The sequence below is a fragment of the Neltuma alba genome, unplaced genomic scaffold, assembly GCF_004799145.2.
Source record: "Neltuma alba isolate B1F8T4 unplaced genomic scaffold, ASM479914v2 tig00002379_pilon, whole genome shotgun sequence".
In the NCBI taxonomy this organism is placed as follows: Eukaryota; Viridiplantae; Streptophyta; class Magnoliopsida; order Fabales; family Fabaceae; genus Neltuma; species Neltuma alba.
Window position 1 is genome coordinate 1 of NW_021632840.1, and position 21,724 is coordinate 21,724.

Sequence of the window (21,724 nt, forward strand, 5' to 3'; positions counted from 1 at the left end):
GAATCACAATTATACTCTTTACCGAATATATACTACTGTGCCTTTTAAAGCCCTAGCATTTGGTGGTACTGAGTAGGGCTTCCTTTATTCTCTCTTTTTTGTTCTTTATCCTTATTATATATGCATGCATGTGAGACTTTCTCATCATTTTCCACGTACTGATGGGCCTATATGGTGTCCTTCCATGCAAGATCACTCAAGACAACCACTGTTCCTCCACTTTAATAAACTGGCCTCATAAGGTTCGCTTCCTAAACCACTAGACTTGACTACAAATTGACGGTAAATATTAAGCAGCGTCAATTATTTCTTTCTTTCACATGGGTTAGGACTTAGAAGTGAAAGGTTTTGAAAAATCACCAGCATGTCTGAGAAAATGAATGAACGAGAGAGAAAGATAGTTTGCGAGTCCAGTTCATTTTGGAAGAACAACAGTAATTAGGTTGAATATATATAGTGAGTTTCCAACAAGGCACTGTAACTGTGTATATAATACCAGTTCTTAATATAAAAGTTAGTTGATAATTTGAGCATATTAAAAAAGTTTCTTAAGTTAGTTATTTATAATAAATATGTGTTATTTTTCTTAGAATCCCCTTACTAATTATATGTATTAGTTAAAACTACAATTTGGCATATGCAACTACTACAATGATAGTTTTGAAAAAAGAAGAAGATAAATACAAGAAACGAAATAAATTGAGATCTTATATTTAAGACCTAATAAAATGTCAAACTAACTTTTATATTAAGAACAAGAGGTAGTAACACAGACACACACTCACTCACATCCAAACAATATTAGCCAACCATGCTATGCTGATTCATGAAGCTGGCGAAGGGGTGCTTAGTCAGGTTAATATTATAGCATATTTCACGACAGGATGTTTCCTCTGGAGGAAAGGTGGCATTAATTTATTAGTTTTTTTTTGGTGAATTAATTTATTAGTTTTTCTCTGTGCTTTTTGTTGAAGGATTATAACTAGATGACGTACATATTTTATTTGACTGATGAGTCCTAATTACGTTGACAATGACTTTAACTGAGAAAAAAAATGCTGAACTACGTCCTAGGTTCTGAATAACCTTTTATACATGAGACATTAGAGTTCATATATATATATATATATATATATATATATATGCTGAAGTAGTTATAATAACAATAAGATGCTGGCTGCCGGTAATATATAAATATCGTTCATCATAAGAAAGTATATATTCTCAAGTTCCTAGGAAAGGATCTCTCGTTAATTTCAGCGTGTCATAAATGGGGAAAACATTTATGAATCACAAGTGGTTGGGCTGTTGATGTCCAAGAATTTTATTTCTACAAAAGCCTATACACCATGCTGTGAATCCTGAGATTATTTTGATTTGAAAAACATTGACCGCACTATCTTAACAACATGTTTCGAATATCTTTTCTCTGATTTAAATTTAGGGCCATGGTTTTCTAAATTATAACCAGTATCTTAGTCAAAAGAAGAGCTCAGATAATAATTTAGAAGAGTTCTTGTTCTTAGCTAATTAATTATGAAAGACCAAGATGATGAAATCTTTATGTCTGCTATGGTCTATATATAATGAAAAATCTATTAAAAAAAAAACCTGCACTGCGTATGCAGTACATCTTGCTTCAACTTTGGTTAAAAGTGCATATATAAAATTATTTGCTTGTTTGGGATAGCAGTAAAAATTTCTTATAAATATGTTTTATGTAGGTAAAGATAAAACTTTTCTCACATACTTATCTCGTATTCTATAAATCACTATTAAAAAACTACTTATAAATTGTTCTAAATAAGTCATAACCTCTCAGTTTCGTTCCAATTAAAACAGATAGGCGCTCCTATCCATTTTTCCTGTGTTCCTGTCTCTCTGACCTGATTTCATGACATGACCTTGGAAGGGACTTCACATTTTTCAATGTTTGTCTGCAAATTAATTATTTCGTCTCGATCAGTCAATTGTTTTATCCAACATTTATTGCTCAATCAGATTACCATTATTATGCTACAGACCAACAGAATAATAATAGCCCTTCTTGTCAATGCATTCTACGAAGTTTAAACTTTAAACTTTGTCTCTTGGCTTGCTTTTATCGGGTTTTAAGTAGCAGTTCAGAATAATTGAAGTATAGCTTTGACGTTTACATCTGAATTCAATGTACATGCCTTTCTATCAGCTTGTTACGTTCAATTCGATGTTTCAAATCCTGATATTGATGGCATTGTTTGTGCCCAGGTCTACACTCTGCGGAATATTATATACCTTGTAGTTAGTATCATCATTCATCGGAAACGCATCTTTCGCACCCGCGAATGAACAACTGATGAGCAAATGGTTCTCTATTAAAAGCTTAACTGCTGAGAATCCATTGCCGACTATTCAAACTACATAGTCACCATCTTGTTTAATTTTGTTTAATCATACTATTACACGAAATTACATAACCGAAATTGAAAGCAAGTAAAAGCAAGCCAAAGTTAATGACCTTTGGGCTTTCAGTAAATGTTTCATGAACCCTTCGGTTCCACGAAGTTACATACCGTATTCACATACGAGAATAAAAATCAGATTTTGCTTCTTGCAATTCCATTAGGTGACACCCACCAATAGCTAGCCGTACGTCCTCTAGCCCAAAGTGGACCGACAGCAATTGATAACAGTAAAGCGAGTTTGTTCTCATATTGAGAGCAATCCAGAATCATGAAGAAATTAAACGAAAGTGTTTGGACCATAGTGGGGTTCTCATATGCCTTGAAGAGATGACGAGAATCTCATTGACAATATGAACCAGTACACATATGGGTTTAAAAGGAAAAAGTATAGCCGTATAAGGAGTTGCATTTAATCAAGTAGTCTTCAGTTCACACTATCAATCAGTTTCTGATTAAATCAGAATTTGTCCTACGTACGTTCACTCGTTGGTTTAGCCACCAATCACGGACAAGCTAAGGGTAAATTTATCTCATATATAAATACGCTCAATTTCTACATGCTCATGCTTATCTCCTTCCTCATCCCATATTAACTGAGCTTCTAAGTCCTTAACGGAAGTCACGATCCGTTTTTCCTCGGTTCAGACACGTTAAAGACTTCCGACTCACTATGATCCAAATATGACCGGCCGATCTTATTCTCTTTTATCAGTTACAAAAGATCGTTCAACAAGGACGTTTTAGGGATATGAACACTGAAAATAAATGTTTATATACACTTGAAGGCAAGCAATTAATTTGATTGGTTTTTATTCATGAGTTGCTTGTTCCCAAGAATAACACTGGATTCTTTCAAGATCATTGGAAACACAGGTTTAATTCCCTTCGTTTTATTGCTTCATTAGAAGCAAGTGGTATAGTACTCTCATGAATTTTTAATGATTCTGTGTAGACGGTGAATAAAACAATGTCACTGCAAAGCAACTGTCATGACGCAAAAAGAATTAAACCATTCACCTACCCTCTGGATAAAAAATTGCCCACACATTAGCTAGAGACGCGAAGAACCAGCACCAGAAAAGAAAAAAAATCTCAAATATAATTCTATCAAGATCAAATCAAACTTCGCGCATTCATATCTTTATTTAGGGGGTGTTTGGATAAGATCAAAACCATAGTTTCAGAAGTGCTTTTACGGTATACGAAGCAAATATGTGGAAGAGATTGCCTTGATTTGCGGAAAAGTGCTTCTGAAAAATGATTTTAAGGACATCCAAACACCCCCTTAATGTCATCTCCATGTGATCGCTGCACCGCGATACATTTCTAAAATATGATTAAGACCTTAATCTTGTGATGTTGAAAAAAGAAAACTATTTCAAACCCCCCCCCCCCAAAAAGAGAAAAACTTAGTTTTATTATTTATAATTATCCACGCAACGAGATAAATGCCATTAACTTGGGCCGCTGCTGCCTAACTGGAACTCGCTATTCTGGGTTGAGTCGGCATCTATCTTTTTCGCACTGAAAGCGCAAAAGGCAGCGTGGCTCATCTGACCAGCAGTCGTGGGCAATTTACGGACTGACCTGGCGAAACAGTGGGCCCCACCTGTCGGCCCACGGTAATCATCCCTCCGTGTTTTATGGCCCACATGTCTCCCAGTGAAACTGCAGTATATAAAATGGATTAATCTTTTGTCTCTCTGAATCGGCGTCCCTCCTTCCGCCAGCGTCCTTTCGAAGTACTATGTCGCTCCGGCCTGCCAACGTGGCACTGTGTGACGTGGACTATGACATGGCACATTTTTTTGTCCAAGTCTAACACCATTATAAAAAGGCCTCTCGCCCTTTCCCCCATACCATCCATCACTGAGCTAGCCGCCTCGAAACCTCATTCTCTTTCTTGCGCTATTGCTGTGCTTATTACTACCTCATCATGGCCATTGACTGTGGTTTGCCATCCCCTCTCGGACCTCCAGCCGGTGAGAAGGACGTTAAGGCTTTGCAGTTCATTCAAGAGATGACCCACAACACTGATTCGGTCCAAGAGAGGGTTTTGTGCGAGATACTGAGCCGAAACGCCGACACGGAGTATCTCCGGCGGTTTCAGCTCAATGGAGCCACGGACCGAGACACTTTTAAGTCCAAGGTTCCTGTTGTCACGTACGAGGATTTGCAGCCTGATATCCAACGCGTCGCTAATGGCGATCGCTCCTCCATCTTTTCCTCTCACCCAATCTCCGAGTTCCTCACTAGGTTAGTCGTCGTCATTTAATTTTCCCTTTCTCCGCATTATTGTAGTTTATATTTCTTTATTATTATTCTTTTATTCTTTAAATCTAAATCTGCATTTTGAATAACTGACATAAACCATAACTGTTGTAACCGCAGTTCTGGGACATCAGCGGGTGAAAGAAAATTAATACCAACCACCGGTGAAGAGATGGACCGTCGTCAGTTACTGTACAGTCTTCTGATGCCTGTCATGAACCTGTGCGTTTCTCTTTGACTTTCCGTTTTCATTTTTGTTCTTATCGCATTTATTCCTTAAATGTTGGAGTCTGCAACTAATGCGGTAATCATTATTAATTATTTTTTATTAATCTAACTATTATGAAGGTACATGCCGGGGTTAGACAAAGGGAAGGGCCTGTACTTTCTGTTTATCAAGGCGGAGACGAAGACTCCAGGAGGACTAGTGGCTCGTCCTGTGCTCACAAGCTATTACAAGAGCCAACAGTTCAAGAACAGACCCTATGACCCATACAATGTGTACACTAGCCCAAACGAAGCCATACTTTGCCCCGATTCCTTCCAAAGCATGTACACCCAGATGTTATGCGGCCTCATCATGCGCCACGAAGTTCTTAGAGTTGGAGCCGTTTTTGCCTCTGGCCTTCTCAGAGCCATCCGATTCCTTCAGCTGAACTGGCAACAACTAGCCCTTGATATCTCCGCCGGAACCCTCAACCCCAAAATCACCGACCCTTCCGTCAAGGATTCCATGGCCAAGATCTTGAAACCCGATCCAGAACTCGCAGACTTCATAACAGAAGAATGCTCCGGTGGGAACTGGGAAGGCATTATCACCAGAATCTGGCCTAACACGAAGTACCTTGACGTGATCGTCACGGGTGCTATGGCTCAGTATATTCCCACCCTGGACTATTACAGTGGTGGCTTGCCTAAGGTTTGTACCATGTACGCGTCTTCCGAGTGTTACTTTGGGCTTAACCTAAACCCTATTTGCAAGCCTTCTGAGGTGTCCTATACCATCATGCCAAACATGGGTTACTTCGAGTTCTTGCCACATGATGATTCATCGTCCCCTTCGACTCTCTCACGAGACCCGCCGCCTCGCCTTGTGGACCTAGCCGACCTCGAAGTTGGTAAATACTACGAGCTCGTTATCACCACCTACTCTGGCCTGTGCCGTTACCGTGTGGGCGATATCCTCCAAGTCACGGGATTCCACAACAAAGCCCCACAGTTCCGGTTCGTGAGGCGAAAAAACGTGCTCTTGAGCATTGACTCCGACAAAACCGACGAGGCCGAGCTGCAAAAGTCCATCGAAAACGCCTCGGTGTTACTGAAAGAATTCAAGACCAGCGTTGTGGAGTATACGAGCTTTGCTGACACGAAGAGTATTCCGGGACATTATGTTATTTACTGGGAATTGTTGATGAAGGACCCCTCTAACCCGCCTACCAATGAAGTGCTGAACCAGTGCTGCCTAGCGATGGAAGAGAGCCTCAACTCGGTTTATAGACAAGGCAGAGTCGCGGACCACTCTATTGGACCGTTAGAGATACGAGTGGTGAAGAATGGCACCTTTGAGGAACTGATGGATTACGCCATCTCAAGGGGTGCCTCTATCAACCAGTACAAAGTACCGAGGTGTGTTAGTTTCACGCCCATAATGGAACTACTCGACTCTAGAGTGGTCTCTGTTCATTTTAGCCCAGCTGCTCCCCACTGGACTCCCGAACGTCGTCATTGATAAATCTGAATGGGGGGAAAAAAAAAATATCAAAGCAACGAACAGGGCTTATGCATCTTTTGAAAGTGTACCTACCGTTCGTGAGTGAGCTTTAGTCCTAGTTAATTTGATTTCATGTATCTTTTTACAAGTGAAATTCCCCTTTCTCTTCCTTTTTTTCTTCTTTCGTTGTGGCTTTATTGAATAGAGCGAATTGTGCTTTTGTATGTGTCTGTGAAAATAAGTTCAAAAATGGGGTGCACAGTAGATGATGCTTTTGTTCCATATTGTATGAAAACCAGGTTTAATTACTTTCTTTCTTGACGTTTAGGAAAGATGTTAAAAGCTCAGATGAGGGAAACCAATCACATGCGCTGTGTCTCTGCATTTGGTAAGTGATGTGCAAAAATTATTTGAGGCGGCATCAAAAAATTTCCAGTTATCTCTCCTGTTTCATCCTACGGACTCTATGTGGCTGTACTGATGTGCACGTGCTAGATATTCCGTTTGGGAAACCAGGTTTGCCATTCGTAGGAAAGTTGATTACGAATCCGCAAAGTGAGAAGCACGGTCTTTAAATAAAACTATATCCTTCGACGCCTTATTACGCTTTTGGAAGCATGTCGCCAGACTTTTGTACCCAACTGATGCGGATGGTTTTAGTGGGTGGCTGCGTTTTCTTTTGGGGGGGGGGGGTGGGGGGCGCTGATTTACACTGACGTTTGGCAGCCTTATTGATGATCCACATTACCTTTCAACTAAACAGCAATATTCAATTACCCCCTCTACATGAAGTTTGGTTTGGCAGCACTTTCCAACTAACGTGTTTGACCCACTGTTTCCTGTTTGACTGGAGTAAAACGCAACAAGGAGCCGACGAGGTTTGAAGAAAAGTGGCAGGTTTTGGCTGCAAAGTGATGACATTATTATTTATAATTTCCACGTTTTTGAAGGTCCTCATTCAAGTCGTCCTAACTCAGTCGCCATTGAAATCTAACGCGAAGAGACTTTTGAATACAGTGTATGCGATGATTGAAATTTCATCCTCCGTCATGATGTATATTCAAATTAAAGATGCATTTAACCTGATGAATTGCGACCTAGTCAATTGCAAGGGGTCAAAAAAGACTTGGGCAATTGCCTTCTTGGTTCGTCCCGGAGACTAAATATTGGTTTTGACGCAAAGAAGTTCAGGGCGTGCTCAGTGTTCAGCATCGATCCGATTGGCCAATTGATTGAATCAGATCATTTTCTTGGGAAAAATTAGTTGTATAAATTTTGAAATAGATTTTTTTAGAACAAATTAATTTTTATATAAAAATAAGTTTTTATAGAATTTGCTTAAAAGGTCAAATCATCAAAATGCCCAACATAATCAGCTTAATTCTGATCCAATTACTTTGTCCAGAATTTGTTTTGGCCTGAATCGATGTGATGACACGAGATAGGCAACAGGCTGTGCGACTTGCTCACCGCTCGCCATAGACGCGTGTTTAAGCTATCTATCAAGGGCTTGTTTGTATCTGCTTATCTTAAGTATTTATAATTATTTTTATATAAATCGAGAAAAAACTCTTTTTACGATATGAGGTTAGCATAATGTAAATCATGATTAAAAAGTTGCTTTTAATATGAGTCATTTGATTTGCTATGGGGGGAAGCCACAAAAATGTTGCATTTATTTTAATCACATAATATGTATACTTTCATCCTTCAAGTAAGGATTAAATGTGGATGTAACGTACAGTGCTATATCTATATACAATGCAAGTACTTTCACAAAGGTACGCTTGACCAAAGGATGGCAGACACTTCCACTAAGTATTTAACATAGCTATATGCTCAGATTTGAGATCAATACTTTTCTGGCAAAACAAGCGGGCTCCCCCAGTTATGCACTAGTTGTTTCATAAAGACAAATTTTAAAAACTACTCCATCCGGTCCTATTTATAAACTTCAAATTTGAGAAGAAGTGTAGTTTATTTTATAAGTTTTAATCTGAGTTTGCCTTAATATTATTTTTAATGTGTTTTTTTTAATATTACCTTTAATTTCTCTCTCATCACATTTGCCCATACATTCCCTATCATCACTTTTCTCATTTATTAAAAGGGCATATTTAGAAACAAAAGTCAATTTCTAACCTTTTTATTGTTATTAAGTACTTTTAACTAATTATTTATTATCTGTGAATTAGTTATTTAAAACTTATAATAAGAAGCGAAGGGAGTAGTATCATATTTTTACAAATTATTGAGATAACTGACTAAATATGTCGACCACTTTTAATTTTGGCATGTGAAGTTTCTACATACACGCTCTCCTGCCCCACGTAGCAGCTTGTCTAAAATAAAAGATACCTGTTTGCGTGACATCGAAGAGTACGTATCTTTACTAAAATCTCGTATCAAAAGTTTTTTTTTTTTTGTGAAGATAGGCAAGCGACTTCTTAGTTCTGATCACAATATTAAAAAGAAAGCCAGCTACTGGTAAACTTCGAGATACTTGTTACTCTTACGAGTATACATAAGCCGCTCTCAATTATCCATGCACTGGAGTCAAAGATAATTAATGATGAATCCAAGTTGCAACCATTTGAGTTAAAGTATTTTATAGCCCGAAAGAAGTGTTAAAGGAGTATTTGAATATTGCATATTAGCCGACATAATTAGAGAATGGTCACCTTTCTGTTATTACTTAACTATTCTATGGGCTACCATGCAAGCTGTATTTCCTTCATGATCGTTAGTTTTGCCTCAAAGCTTTCCACAGCAAAGTCACATGTATGTTAATTGAAGAATGTGCAATTAACTAAGGATATTTATATGTAGAAGTCATGAGACGACGAGGATATTTACTATAAACCTTCGAAAATGTTCGCATGGGCCTCAAAACGAATGTCTTTTTCTTTCACGTAGGACAAGAAAGAGGCAGTATAGCAATTAACGAGAGCTTCTCAGAAAGATTATTTCAGGCCGAAGCAAAATGCTATACATCCCGATAAAGGCGTAGCACACGCAGGCCAGCTTTTCCAGGTTAATTGAATCGAACAGCAGGCAATTGAATATGTTGTAGTTGGTGTGTCCGGAATAAGGTTTTAAAGCGACCGGAAGCAGCTAAAGTAAAATCCTCGAATGTCTTCCTGTCTAGTAAATCCTCATTAAATTAAACTCCAGCCCTTTCCGATCCTATAGTTTGTCAGGTTTGAACACAATCTAGTCCCAACCAAAAAGTTCATAAAAGCGCTGCAATAAAGCTCATTTAAAAGTGCAGATAATTGCAATAGAGTAAACGAGTGTACCATTGGAGAGGGTATTAAATAACTCTGTTAAACTTTTGCTGCTTAAAATGGCCGCAATGATGATCGTGTCTCTTGCATCCTCAACATCCTTTGCCGCCAACAGCTGACTCTTTTCCTTTACAACGACGGCAACTCGGCAAGCAATGGTCCCTTTGGAGGCCTCAGAACTGAAGGCTTGAATAATAGAGAACATTTTCAGTCTTGGGTTGGGCTGGACGATTATTGCTGAACCGATTACAACTTCAGGTCGGGCTGTTATTTATTAACAAGACAGGAGGGGAAAAAAAAAAGCACCACGTGTATTATTGTCCTCTTATATCTCTGTATTCTTAACATTTTTGAGGATGTCTTGATTCACTATATTTTCCCCTGTTGCTTAATTGCCTCAGACAGTTGACTGTCCCTTTAGTTCTCTGTCCCTTCTTTCATATGCAAATAAGATCAGAGGTTAAAGGTTACATCTGCTGAGATGGTTGGACCACCATGCTGTGCCGGTTCTGGTTATCCTTTTTCTAAGTACAATCTTCATGCGTACCAGTGGATGACATACAATAATTCATTAGTTTGAGCACAAGTAGTAATGACTTGGTTTGTTGATCTTTTAAAACCTTTGTATTCGACTATTCGTGGGTAGGAACTTTGTAGCATTTGAGAGTTAGACAGAACCTTAATTATTACATGCTCAGACTCAGACAGCCCCATAAATCAGTATTGGGCCTTCTTCCGTAAAACCTTATCCGCAAGAGAATGATGTATACGTCCTGCAGGGAACAATAAAGCCTGCCTGCTAGTTATTAATTCTACCTCGAAGAGGAATACGACGGGCTCTTTTGTCGTTAAAGCCTGAGCGGTATTAATAATCCTAATTGAGCCATTGGCTTGGTAGTGGTTGAACCGTGGTTAGACCACTCGTACTTAATTTAATGCATTTCTGATTTTATATGTTAAATATAATATTATAGGAAATATTTTATAAAATATTATTTTACAGAATTATATTTATAACTCGAGTTTAAATAATGTTATACCCTTCTATTATTGAATGCTACCTTCTTTTTTTGATGATGAAACATCAAGGTATCCACCGGCGGACCCGATGACTAATCTCTTCGCTGGCTTGTAGGCACTTTGATGGATGGGGCAACTGGCCCGGGGTTTTAAAGCTTTTCCATGCCTAAGGATTGAATGCTACCTTCTCATTTCCTTAGTACGTAAATAAAAATTGAAAGGCAATAAGATGAGGGCTTATCTTCTCTCCAGCTTAACCAAAATGTTATTATTGGTTTTAAAAAATGTAATATGAGAGAATTAATGAATATTTTATGATCTAAAAAAATAAAATGATTGTGAGATTTAATATTTATACTTATAATGTATATGATTATTTTGAAATTTGTATTTTTACAATAAACATTCACATTCTTTGCGCATTTTCCATTAGTTTTTCTTTTTCAATACCTATAATATATATACGCATAAAATATAGCTTAGAACATGATTTAGATATTTAAAATAAAATTAATATTCTGTCAAGCTTAAACTGGTTCTCCACTTTGCCAATTTCCAGTTTTGCCCCCATTGCCAGATCCGACAACGGATGATCCTATATGATTTTTAAAACAATATAATGGTTCTGTTTGGATAAAAATCGACGCGTAGCTTCAGATTTAAATATAGAATAAAATACTCTAATATCCTTTGCATTTGGACTTAATTATATGGACTTTCCCTGTATTTTGAAAACATACGTTTAAGTTCAAACTGTTAGTTTTGTTAAAAATATTCTAAAAAGATGTTTTTTTAATTAAAATTTATGTTGAAATACTTTTTTTACTAATTTACCCTTCATAACACTTAATTCCTAAATTTTGACTAAAACTATTTTGAAGAATTTAATATTTTTTCCTTTACTTCATTTTATCTTTTATTTTTACAAATCATTGTTTGTTTAATGTTTTTATCATATTGGACCATAAAATTAAGTAATTAAGTTAATATAAACATAAAAAAAATTGAATACAAATTTGATGAATTGAATAAAAAAATTTAAATTATAAATTTAAATGCTTCATATAATTTTCCGAACGCACATAATTTATCTTGTATGATAAAAAAAAAAGCATTTAAAATATATTTTAGCTATTTAAAAGAGACCTTAAATTTCAATATTTCATGAAGAATTAAAATTATATAATTATATAATATAATAATTAATAAATTTTATAACATATTAAATTTTTTGAAAATATATGTATTATAATAATTTTTTTGTAAAAAAAAATATTTTTTTATATATAAATGTTTAAATAATTTTTATGTTAAATAGAGATATTTTGGTAAAATAAAAGCTTAAAAATAAAATTTGACGGTCAACTAATAGTTAGATGGATGAAAATAGAATTTTAAAAATATAAGAGAGGTTTGTGTAATAAATATTCTAATGTAAAAAGAGATTTATTTATATTTTCAAAATAGATGAAAAGTTTCTATAATTTAGATAATACAAAAGGGTAATCAATATATTGCTCTTAAATATAAAGTCATCATTTAATAAGTCTAAATAGATTCCATAACCTCTTTAAAATTAAATTTTTAAGGCTTGGGAGATGTAATTGCCATGAATATTGATATGTAGATGTTGAAATATAAATATCACAGACTAAGCAACGTTGGGTGATTTGGTCCTCAGACTGCAGGGTTGTGAAAGTCAGTCCCCTACCTCCGCTTCCGGCGAACCATTAAGAAACTTCGTAGAGTGACCACCTGGCAAACCGGGCCATTGATCTCTCATCCTGTCGTGGAATCATAGATTCTGATGTTATTTTTGTTTAGAATATCTTATAAATAATTTTTTAATCATAAGTTACGAAATACTACCTCCGGTCCTTAATATAAAACCTCGTTTGACTTTTATGTTGGTCATAAATATAACACCCCAATCCATTTTGTCTCTCACATTTACTCAACTTTTTTCTAAAACAGTCCTTTTAATAATTATAGTTTTAGTCAATATACTTGATTAGTAAGAATATTTTAGGAAAGACAACATCTATTTATTACAAATAACTAACTTAACTTCTTTCTTTAATTTTCTCAAATTAGTCAACTGGCTCTTATAATTAGGACCGGAGGTAGTACGGGATAAGTAAATAAGATGAGTCTTGTTTTTTTTATTGAATGTGTTCTTTTTTTTTTTTTGGGTAAATCAGAACACTGGGGATTGAGATTCCAAAACCTCTTTATTTACCAGTGTCCTCGCGTGTTGAGGAGCAATGTCAAGAACTGCAGTGGTTGTGAGACCCATCTTTGTTAGCGTATCAGCAAGTTGGTTGCATTCTCTTTGAATAAATTGAAGCTTGATGTTCCATGTCAGAGCCAGGAGCCTTTTAATTTCCCGTGGAGTAGCGCTGCAAGTGATCCTTACACCTTTTTCTCCAAGGACAGAGTCAGTGTGACTTTTACAATCAGATTCAACTATAATATCTCTGGATTCCATACCCCAACCCAAGTTAAGACCCTTTAGCATGGCCCACTCCTCTGCCTCATAAAGGTGAATATGAATTCTGTGTTTAGGGAAAAAACCTGAACATCATTCTGGGCTGGGAGAAAAACAACAAAGACTTGGGGGATCAAGAAGTCATTCATCTTGTAAACAAGCGTCCGGGCCAGACTGCTTGCAAATGTGGCCCACCTAAAGTTACAACCAATGGATTCTTATTGAGAGGCCCAAATATGCATATCAAGTATGGGACCAGAGAAAAAGCCCGCAGGCAGAGTGGCCCAAGTGGTCCCCCAGCAGGTCGTTAGAGGAGAAAATCATGTATCAGTTGTAAATAAAAAAAAGAAAAATTAGGGAAAAGATCTTATTAAAAATTTAATTTTATTGACTGATTAAGAATTGGGACTTATTCGTAATTTTAATTTTATGTTAAATTAAACCACGTGGGGTTGGACACATTGGCAATATTATAAGGACGATGACGGAGGAAATGAAAAGCACGTGGCAAGAGGCATGTGCTCTGCCTCTGAGCAAGCCTGCCCTGCCACAGGCATGCTTTTGCTCCCTCTTCGAGGAATCTTATCTGTCGCGATTTGACGACAAACACAAGTACGTAACCCACCCGTGCTCCCCAGCCAACGCCCCCGGGAAAAGGTTTAGACAAGAGTTTAAAATAGTAATTCATACACTCTATAATATACATTCCTCGTTTTCTTTGGAATGAAAATACCACCGGAATATATCTTTCCCAGGATCTGGTCTGTGTCTGGGTTCATCTTTCAATCAAGGAAGAAAGAACATAAAAATAAGTAATGATATTATGGGCTCGTTCGGCCTTTTAATGATATTAGATGGTCCCTTTATTTCGGCTGCTTCCACGACCAAAAAAAAAAAACGATATTATGGACTAGTTTGGTTTTGAGGTTATAAATATTTATAAACATACTTCATCTTTAATAAACGATGATTGAAAATTTTTAAAAGGAAAAATTTCACTGTAGGACCGCAGGAGACAATTAATATCAAAGAGCCCCCAAAACTTTCTGAAACCTCACTGCAGGACCAAGGGACAAATCTGATATTAATTTTTAGAATAAGATTACAATAATATCCCTCCCTTTTTATTTTATTAAAAAATAAATATTTATCGGAGTTACTGTTCCGGCCACCGGAGGTCGGAGGTCCGGCCACCGGCGCTCAGGTGGCCGCCGTCGGGGTCCGGTCACCGGTGGCCGGAACAGTAACTCCGGCGGGATCTCCGGTGGCCGGAGTTTTTTTTGTTTAAAACAAAGTGGCCAATAGAGGGTTTGAACCCAGGACCCCTTGGCACACCAAAAGACTTGTAACCACCAAGCTAAGCAACCCATTCAATCATAAAATGCAAATAAAACTATATATAACAAAATAAACGCAACAGTCCAAATGTAAGTGAACAAGTGAAATTAGACGATTTACAAGTGGAATTCAGAAATTTGCAACAAAAAATTAGGCAATTTACAAATAACATAATAGAAGTCATAACCCAAAATGCAAGTATTTAAGTGCAAATGAGCAAGTAGAATTTGAAGATTTACAATAAAAGTTTATGGATTTACAACCCAAATTTGGTAAACACAAGAAAAATCACAACCCAAAATGTAAGTGTTTGAGTGCAAGTGAACAAGTGAAATTAGACGATTTACAAGTGGAATTCAGTAATTTACAACAAAAATTAGGCAATTTACAAATAACATAATGGAACTCACAATCCCAAATACAAGTGTTTAAGTGTAAATGAGCAAATACAATTTGAAGATTTATAACAAAAGTTTATAGATTTGCAAGTGAAATTCGACAATTTCACTTGCTCATTTACACTTAAACACTTGCATTTGGGGTTATGACTTCTATTATGTTATTTGTAAATTGCTGAATTCCACTTGTAAATCGTCTAATTTTACTTCTTCACTTACACTCAAACACTTACATTTTGGGTTGTGAATTCTCTTGTATTTGCCAAATTTGGGTTGTAAATCCATAAATTTTATTGTAAATCTTTAAATTTCACTTGCTCATTTGCACTTAAACACTTGCATTTGGGGTTATGACTTCTATTATGTTATTTGTAAATTGTCTAATTTTTGTTCTAAATTGCTGAATTACACTTGTAAATCGTCTAATTTCATTTGTTCACTTACACTCAAACACTTACATTTTGGGTTGTGAATTCTCTTGTGTTTGCCAAATTTGGGTTGTAAATCCATAAAATTTTATTGTAAATCTTCAAATTTCACTTGCTCATTTGCACTTAAACACTTGCATTTGGGGTTATGACTTCTATTATGTTATTTGTAAATTGCCTAATTTTTGTTGCAAATTTCTGAATTACACTTGTAAATCGTCTAATTTCATTTGTTCACTTACACTCAAACACTTACATTTTGGGTTGTGAATTCTCTTGTGTTTGCCAAATCTGGGTTGTAAATCCATAAAATTTTATTGTAAATCTTCAAATTTCACTTGCTCATTTGCACTTAAACACTTGCATTTAGGGTTATGACTTCTATTATGTTATTTGTAAATTGCCTAATTTTTGTTGCAAATTTCTGAATTTCACTTGTAAATCGTCTAATTTCACTTGTTCAGTTATATTTGGACTGTTGTGTTTATTTTGTTATATATAGTTTTATTTGCATTTTATGATTGAATGGGTTGCTTGGCTTGGTGGTTACAAGTCTTTTGGTGTGCTAAGGGGTCCTGGGTTCAAACTCTCCCTTGGCCACTCAAAAAAAACTCCGGCCACTGGAGGTTCCGTCGGAGTTACTGTTCCGGCCACCGGTGACCGGACCTCGACGGCGGCCACCTGAGCGCCGGTGGCCGGACCTCCGACCTCCGGTGGCTGGAACAGTAACTCCGGTAAATATTTATTTTTTAATAAAATAAAAAGGGAGGGGTATTATTGTAATCTCACTCTAAAAATTAATATCAGATTGGTCCTTTGATCCTGCAGTGAGGTTTCAGAAAGTTTTGGAGGCTCTTTGAGATTATTTGTCTTCTGCGGTCCTACAGTGAAATTCTCCCTTTTAAAAAGCCATTTTAGTACGGATCGTTTTGAGAGATTATTATAACAGCGGGACCCCGGCCCAAGACTGGACAAACCCAACAACCCCAAGAAGCAGAAGGGCAAGCTTTGTTCACTCACGAGTCAGACGTTTTGCTCCTCCCCGATGTTTCAACAGTAAATATTACAAATATAATTTTGATAACATTTCAAATAATTTCATCCCCCAATACTTGCTAACGAAACCAAAAAAATACGTTTTAAAATTTTAAATAAAAAGTTACTGAAAAAATATATTGTCATTTGCTTTTGAAAATTGTTATTAAAATCACCATTAATTTAAATTTTTAAAATTTAAAAGATATTTTTTAAAAAAAATTTCCATTTTGTTTCGCTGTATTTTGCTTTTGGTCTCACCCGAGAAAGAAGTATTGAACGATCGGCTAAACGATGAATGGCGGCTGACCCCAAGAAAAACAGGAAAGAAGAAAACAAAAATAAAAACAAAAACAATGATGATTGATGAACGATCCTTGCTTGCAGCCCGTGTGTGCACGGAGCATCCACGGTCAAGACGCTTGCTAGCTGGTGTCCTCCACACACTCGGCACTTTGCCTGCATCTCAACCCGTGACTGTACGAACACGTCATTTTCATGAATCGTATGTTTATTAATTATCCAAAATTCACTTATACAATAATACTTATGGGCCTATTTACATAAATCATAAACAAATCATACATATCGCTAATCATGCATTTTTCTCGTATTAATAATTAATTTCTCAGAATAATTATAAAAAATGTTTATCACCGTGTTATCAACTCGCCAAATATTACTAATGTATTTCAATATCATTGCCGTTGAGAAAAAAGAGATTTATCACCAACAAATGAAAAATTAGTACTGAATACGCTTAGATGTAAAGAAGATTTTTTTAAGCATGGAGGGTCCCCAGATAGAGTTGGGAGTGACACGCCGTATAATGTTAAGCTTCATTCTCATCCCCAGTAAGGTTTGGTATCCCCTGTCCACTGGAAGAAGAAATCAAGAAAGGAAAAAAAAAAAATATATATATATATATAATATTGTTTTAGTTATAAATATAAAACTTATTTTACAATATATCTTATAAAATAAAAAAGATCGGAAATCTGTAAAATAAATCAATTCTGACTTTTTAACTTTTTAGTGACAACCATTCCATTCCCTTGGGGTCGTAGATGCCACAAAATGTTATAAAGAAGCAGACTTTCCGATAAACCAGAAGCTCAGCGCGAATCTAATCAGTTCGTCGCTGAATACACTTCACAGTTTCAAGCTGCGTTAACGGCCTTGGGGGCGGGACAAAGAAGAGGTCAACTTCTCTCCTTATTATCCGCCATGCCTCCCCAAGATCACGAGCACGAACAACCACTGTTAGGGGACTCCGACAAACAAACAACCGAAGCCGCTTACGATTCCTCCGAGCAAGTGGTGGTCGTCGGAGTCGACGAGTCCAACGCTGACTACGACGGCTGTGATCGTGCCCCGCCGTTTTCATGGAAGAAGCTCTGGCTCTTCACAGGCCCTGGTTTTCTTATGAGCATCGCCTTTCTCGATCCCGGAAATCTTGAGGGAGATCTTCAGGCTGGTGCAATTGCCGGCTACTCTCTCTTATGGCTTCTCATGTGGGCTACGGCTATGGGACTTCTGGTTCAGCTTTTGGCGGCACGGCTCGGAGTGGTGACTGGGAAGCATCTGGCTGAACTCTGCAGGGAGGAGTATCCAACTTGGGCGAGGATGGTACTGTGGGTTATGGCGGAGTTGGCTCTGATTGGGTCTGACATTAAGAGGTTATTGGGAGCGCTATTGCTATCAGAGTTCTAAGTAACGGGATTGTGCCTCTTTGGGCGGGGGTCATCATCACAGCTTGTGATTGGTAATAATTAATCTCATTTTGCAGTGCTTGCAGTTGCTTTCTTAGTTGTTGGCTCTTCTTTTTAATCAACTGCGTTTTCTTCTACTAAGAACCGCACTCTGCACAGTGTATCATATTTTGGCTCTTCGAAATTTTTACTGCCTTTATTTGAAGTGAAGCTCTCAAAATACCTATTCGAGGGTTTCGGATTAGATGCTCTAGCTGGTATTTGCTGGATATTTGGTCCTTTTTTGGCTCAATAGAATATCATCTGAAATTTGGGGAGTATTTCTTGTTGGATCGAGATTTTTGCTTTAAGTTTAAAATGGAAATGCTTGATGACGTCCACAAACCACTGTCTTCATGTGTCTAACACTCTTGAGTTGCTTGAACAATTATATTTATTTGCCAGACCATGTGACTGAAGTCAAAATAAACATTGGCATTTTTTCCTTGTTACAGTTTTATTTTCCTATTTCTTGAGAACTACGGTGTGAGGAAATTGGAAGCATTTTTTGCTGTTCTCATTGGTGTAATGGCCCTCTCATTTGCGTGGATGTTTGGGGAAACAAAGCCTAGCGGCAAAGATCTTCTTATTGGTAGGGACAACGAAGTTCATTTAAATGTTTTGGACTAATACTAATTTACTGGAAAGTATTGTTCTTTTGCTTTATATCTGATACATAATCTGACCAACCTGTGCAGGTATTTTGGTTCCAAAACTTAGCTCCAGAACAATACAGAAGGCTGTTGGAGTTGTGGGTTGCATTATCATGCCTCACAATGTATTCTTGCACTCTGCACTTGTTCAGTCAAGACAGGTTGAGCAGAGCAAGAAAGGGCGAGTTCAGGAAGCACTTAATTATTATTCTATAGAGTCAACCGCTGCCCTTGTTGTCTCACTTATCATTAATGTATTTGTCACGACTGTGTTTGCGAAGAGTTTTTATGGTACTGACCTTGCAAATAGTGTTGGTCTTGTGAATGCTGGGCAGTATCTTGAAGAAAAGTATGGAGGGGGACTTCTGCCAATCTTATATATATGGGCTATTGGGTTATTAGCAGCTGGTCAAAGTAGCACTATTACCGGAACTTATGCTGGACAGTTTATAATGGGGGGTTTTCTTAATTTAAAGTTGAAAAAATGGACGAGGTCATTAATTACACGAAGTTGTGCTATCATTCCAACCGTGACAGTTGCTCTTGTCTTTGAAACATCAGAGGACTCATTAGATGTTCTAAATGAATGGCTTAATGTTCTCCAGTCAATTCAAATCCCCTTTGCACTTATCCCCTTGCTTTTCTTGGTGTCCAAGGAGCACATAATGGGCGCTTTCAGAATTGGCCCTGTCCTCAAGGTATGCCTTTTTGGCATTCAGTTATACTCATCACTGAACAGTTTATATTTTCAGTAAACGAATTTGAATTTACAAATTATTCATTTGGTTTGACATTGTTGTCTGAATATGCCTTTATGAACTTTAATTGATTCAAACTCCAACATTTAGTTGCGATAACTTAGACTGGTCCACTGAAGACCCTTTTATCTTGCATAATAGAACCCATGTGCCTATTCTGTGTAGAAATTTAGAGTTAGATTTGGTAGCGCTAATGTGCTTGCCTGCTTTTGCTTTCCTACATTGAGGATTAGAAGGAGGTCAGGTTTTATCCGTTGACCCCTTTTTGCTAATCTTGAAGACCTGTTGTGTGTTCTAAACTGATATATATATCTATATATATATATTTTGCCTACAACTTTCCTCAATACATCACTCGAAGTTGGTTTAATACTCGTATCATATTGTGGCCTATTCATAAAAAATTAGAGGATATCGTGTTTTCGATAGCCTATTATGCAGTCTACTGAGTTTTTCTGCAGTTCGGAGTTATTCATGAAGCTAATAAACAGTTTAATCCCAATCAAAAACTGTCTCCAACAACATAGGTGGACAGATGTCTCGTATAGAGGGTTTTGATTACTTCGTCTGTGGTATCCCTGCAAACAGTCTATTAAACCATATCCTCTCTAAGCCTTGGGGATGCATTTCTTTATTTTACCAACATCACTTATTGTATAAAAAAAAAAGAAAAAACATCACTTATGCCCTATATTGTGCAGTTTGCTGCAGAGTTTAGTTTGTTTTGCTATCATGGATTCCATTTCTAAGTGGCTTCTGATATGAACACAGATTGTTGCATGGTTTGTGGCTGCTCTGGTGATAGCGATCAACGGCTATCTTATGCTGGAATTCTTCAACTCTGAGGTCAATGGAGTAATGTTTGGTGCTGTCGTGTGCGCTTTTACGGCTGCATATGTTGCATTCATACTTTACCTTGTTTCAAGGGCCATTACCTTTTCACCTGGGCAAAGTTCAACACAATCAAAGATAATTGCTGACTCACAGAATTAACGAGTCAATGTGAAGCCAAGTTCAATTTAGGAGGGTTAAGCGCCATTCGGCTGACGATTTTCATTACTGCCTTCACCGCCAATTGTTTGCAAGCACACTCATGCTTGTTACTTGTATAACAACTTGATGCAGCAGGCAGTGGCACCTTATCGTTAGTCTGTGCTTTCATTTTTAACAAGTGATGAGCAGATATTTCTGTCTTGCTATCGAATTCTATTGTACAAAGAACCCATAGGGGTGATGTAGTTGAGTGAAATCTTGGCAGCGATCGTGTTCAAACGGATAAATAACAGCTCCTCTTCTTTCATTCTGGCTTGCTTTGTTGTGTGCATGTGGTCTTGTTCAAAATTTGCCTCTCGTTAATAGTCAAATGTGCCATGTCTCACAAGGTTGTTGGGAATCTAATCTTAAGACTTGATATATTTTCACCATATGTCGGTTTGGAAGCGAATGGTCAATGAAGGAAATATATCCACGTCAATTAGAATAATTCATTTAGGAAGTTTTAAATCAAGTTGCATTTTGAATTGTTGAATGTATTGTCCTCTTTTTTAGGGAGGAAAAAGGAAGCAATTGAGGGATAAGTTTTGCTGATGTAAACTGCATTATTATCATTATTTATTTTTTTAATTAAAATTTGAATTATTAAAGTCAGCTCTCTTTTTTTTTCTTTTAAAAAAATCATACATAACGTGAAAAAAAAGAAATTCATACATAACGTAACACGAAATACGGCTCACCCATGAACATCCATCCCTTTCCATTATTCTCTCTACGTCAGCCCATCAAGCGAAGAAACTCTCATTCATCCTCTCGTGTAATTAACTGCCAAGCAAGTGGATCTCATGCTCATCTCTACAATGACCACGGTCATAATCCTGGACTGATCACATTCAATTAAAAATGAGCAGGATGATTAGTTGAGTGGAACCCATTCAATTTTTCCTCAATTTATATTGACTTTTTTTTGTGGATGGAAAGAACACGCTCAAGGGAATAGGAATGTTATCCATGTATGGCATGATGATATTAAAATTTGCTCCGATAATACTGACATCATATATAATAAAAGAAATCAATTCATGCTCATATGAAGGGATCGTTTTCCTTTAAGTTAGTGATTGGAGTTTGATTTCTAAACTTTTTATG

General features: G+C 36.9%; 2 protein-coding genes and 1 pseudogene across 2 annotated transcripts; 2 read left to right on the top strand and 1 right to left on the bottom strand.

The window, feature by feature from the left end:
- The first annotated feature begins 4,376 nt into the window (after positions 1-4,376).
- Positions 4,377-6,514, top strand: LOC114724647 (probable indole-3-acetic acid-amido synthetase GH3.1). Its single transcript, XM_028911044.1, has 3 exons — positions 4,377-4,700; positions 4,836-4,937; positions 5,064-6,514. Exons 1-3 carry the CDS (start codon positions 4,381-4,383, stop codon positions 6,442-6,444), a joined length of 1,803 nt encoding a protein of 600 aa, XP_028766877.1. The 5' UTR covers positions 4,377-4,380; the 3' UTR covers positions 6,445-6,514.
- Positions 6,515-12,930: 6,416 nt separating this feature from the next.
- On the bottom strand, positions 12,931-13,251 carry LOC114724629 (uncharacterized). Its single transcript, XM_028911024.1, has one exon. The coding sequence runs from the start codon at positions 13,249-13,251 to the stop codon at positions 12,931-12,933; it is 321 nt and encodes a 106-aa protein (XP_028766857.1).
- A 4,248-nt stretch (positions 13,252-17,499) lies between these two features.
- On the top strand, positions 17,500-21,006 carry LOC114724657 (metal transporter Nramp3-like; annotated as a pseudogene).
- The last annotated feature ends 718 nt before the right edge of the window (positions 21,007-21,724 follow it).

Excerpts from the sequence above, each read along its gene's own strand:
- LOC114724647 (XM_028911044.1), top strand. The coding sequence starts at position 4,381 with ATGGCCATTGACTGTGGTTTGCCATCCCCTCTCGGACCTCCAGCCGGT. Across the intron at positions 4,701-4,835 it reads ATCTCCGAGTTCCTCACTAG|TTCTGGGACATCAGCGGGTG; the intron begins GTTAGTCGTCGT and ends TTGTAACCGCAG. Across the intron at positions 4,938-5,063 it reads CTGATGCCTGTCATGAACCT|GTACATGCCGGGGTTAGACA; the intron begins GTGCGTTTCTCT and ends ACTATTATGAAG.
- LOC114724629 (XM_028911024.1), bottom strand. The coding sequence starts at position 13,251 with ATGCTAAAGGGTCTTAACTTGGGTTGGGGTATGGAATCCAGAGATATT.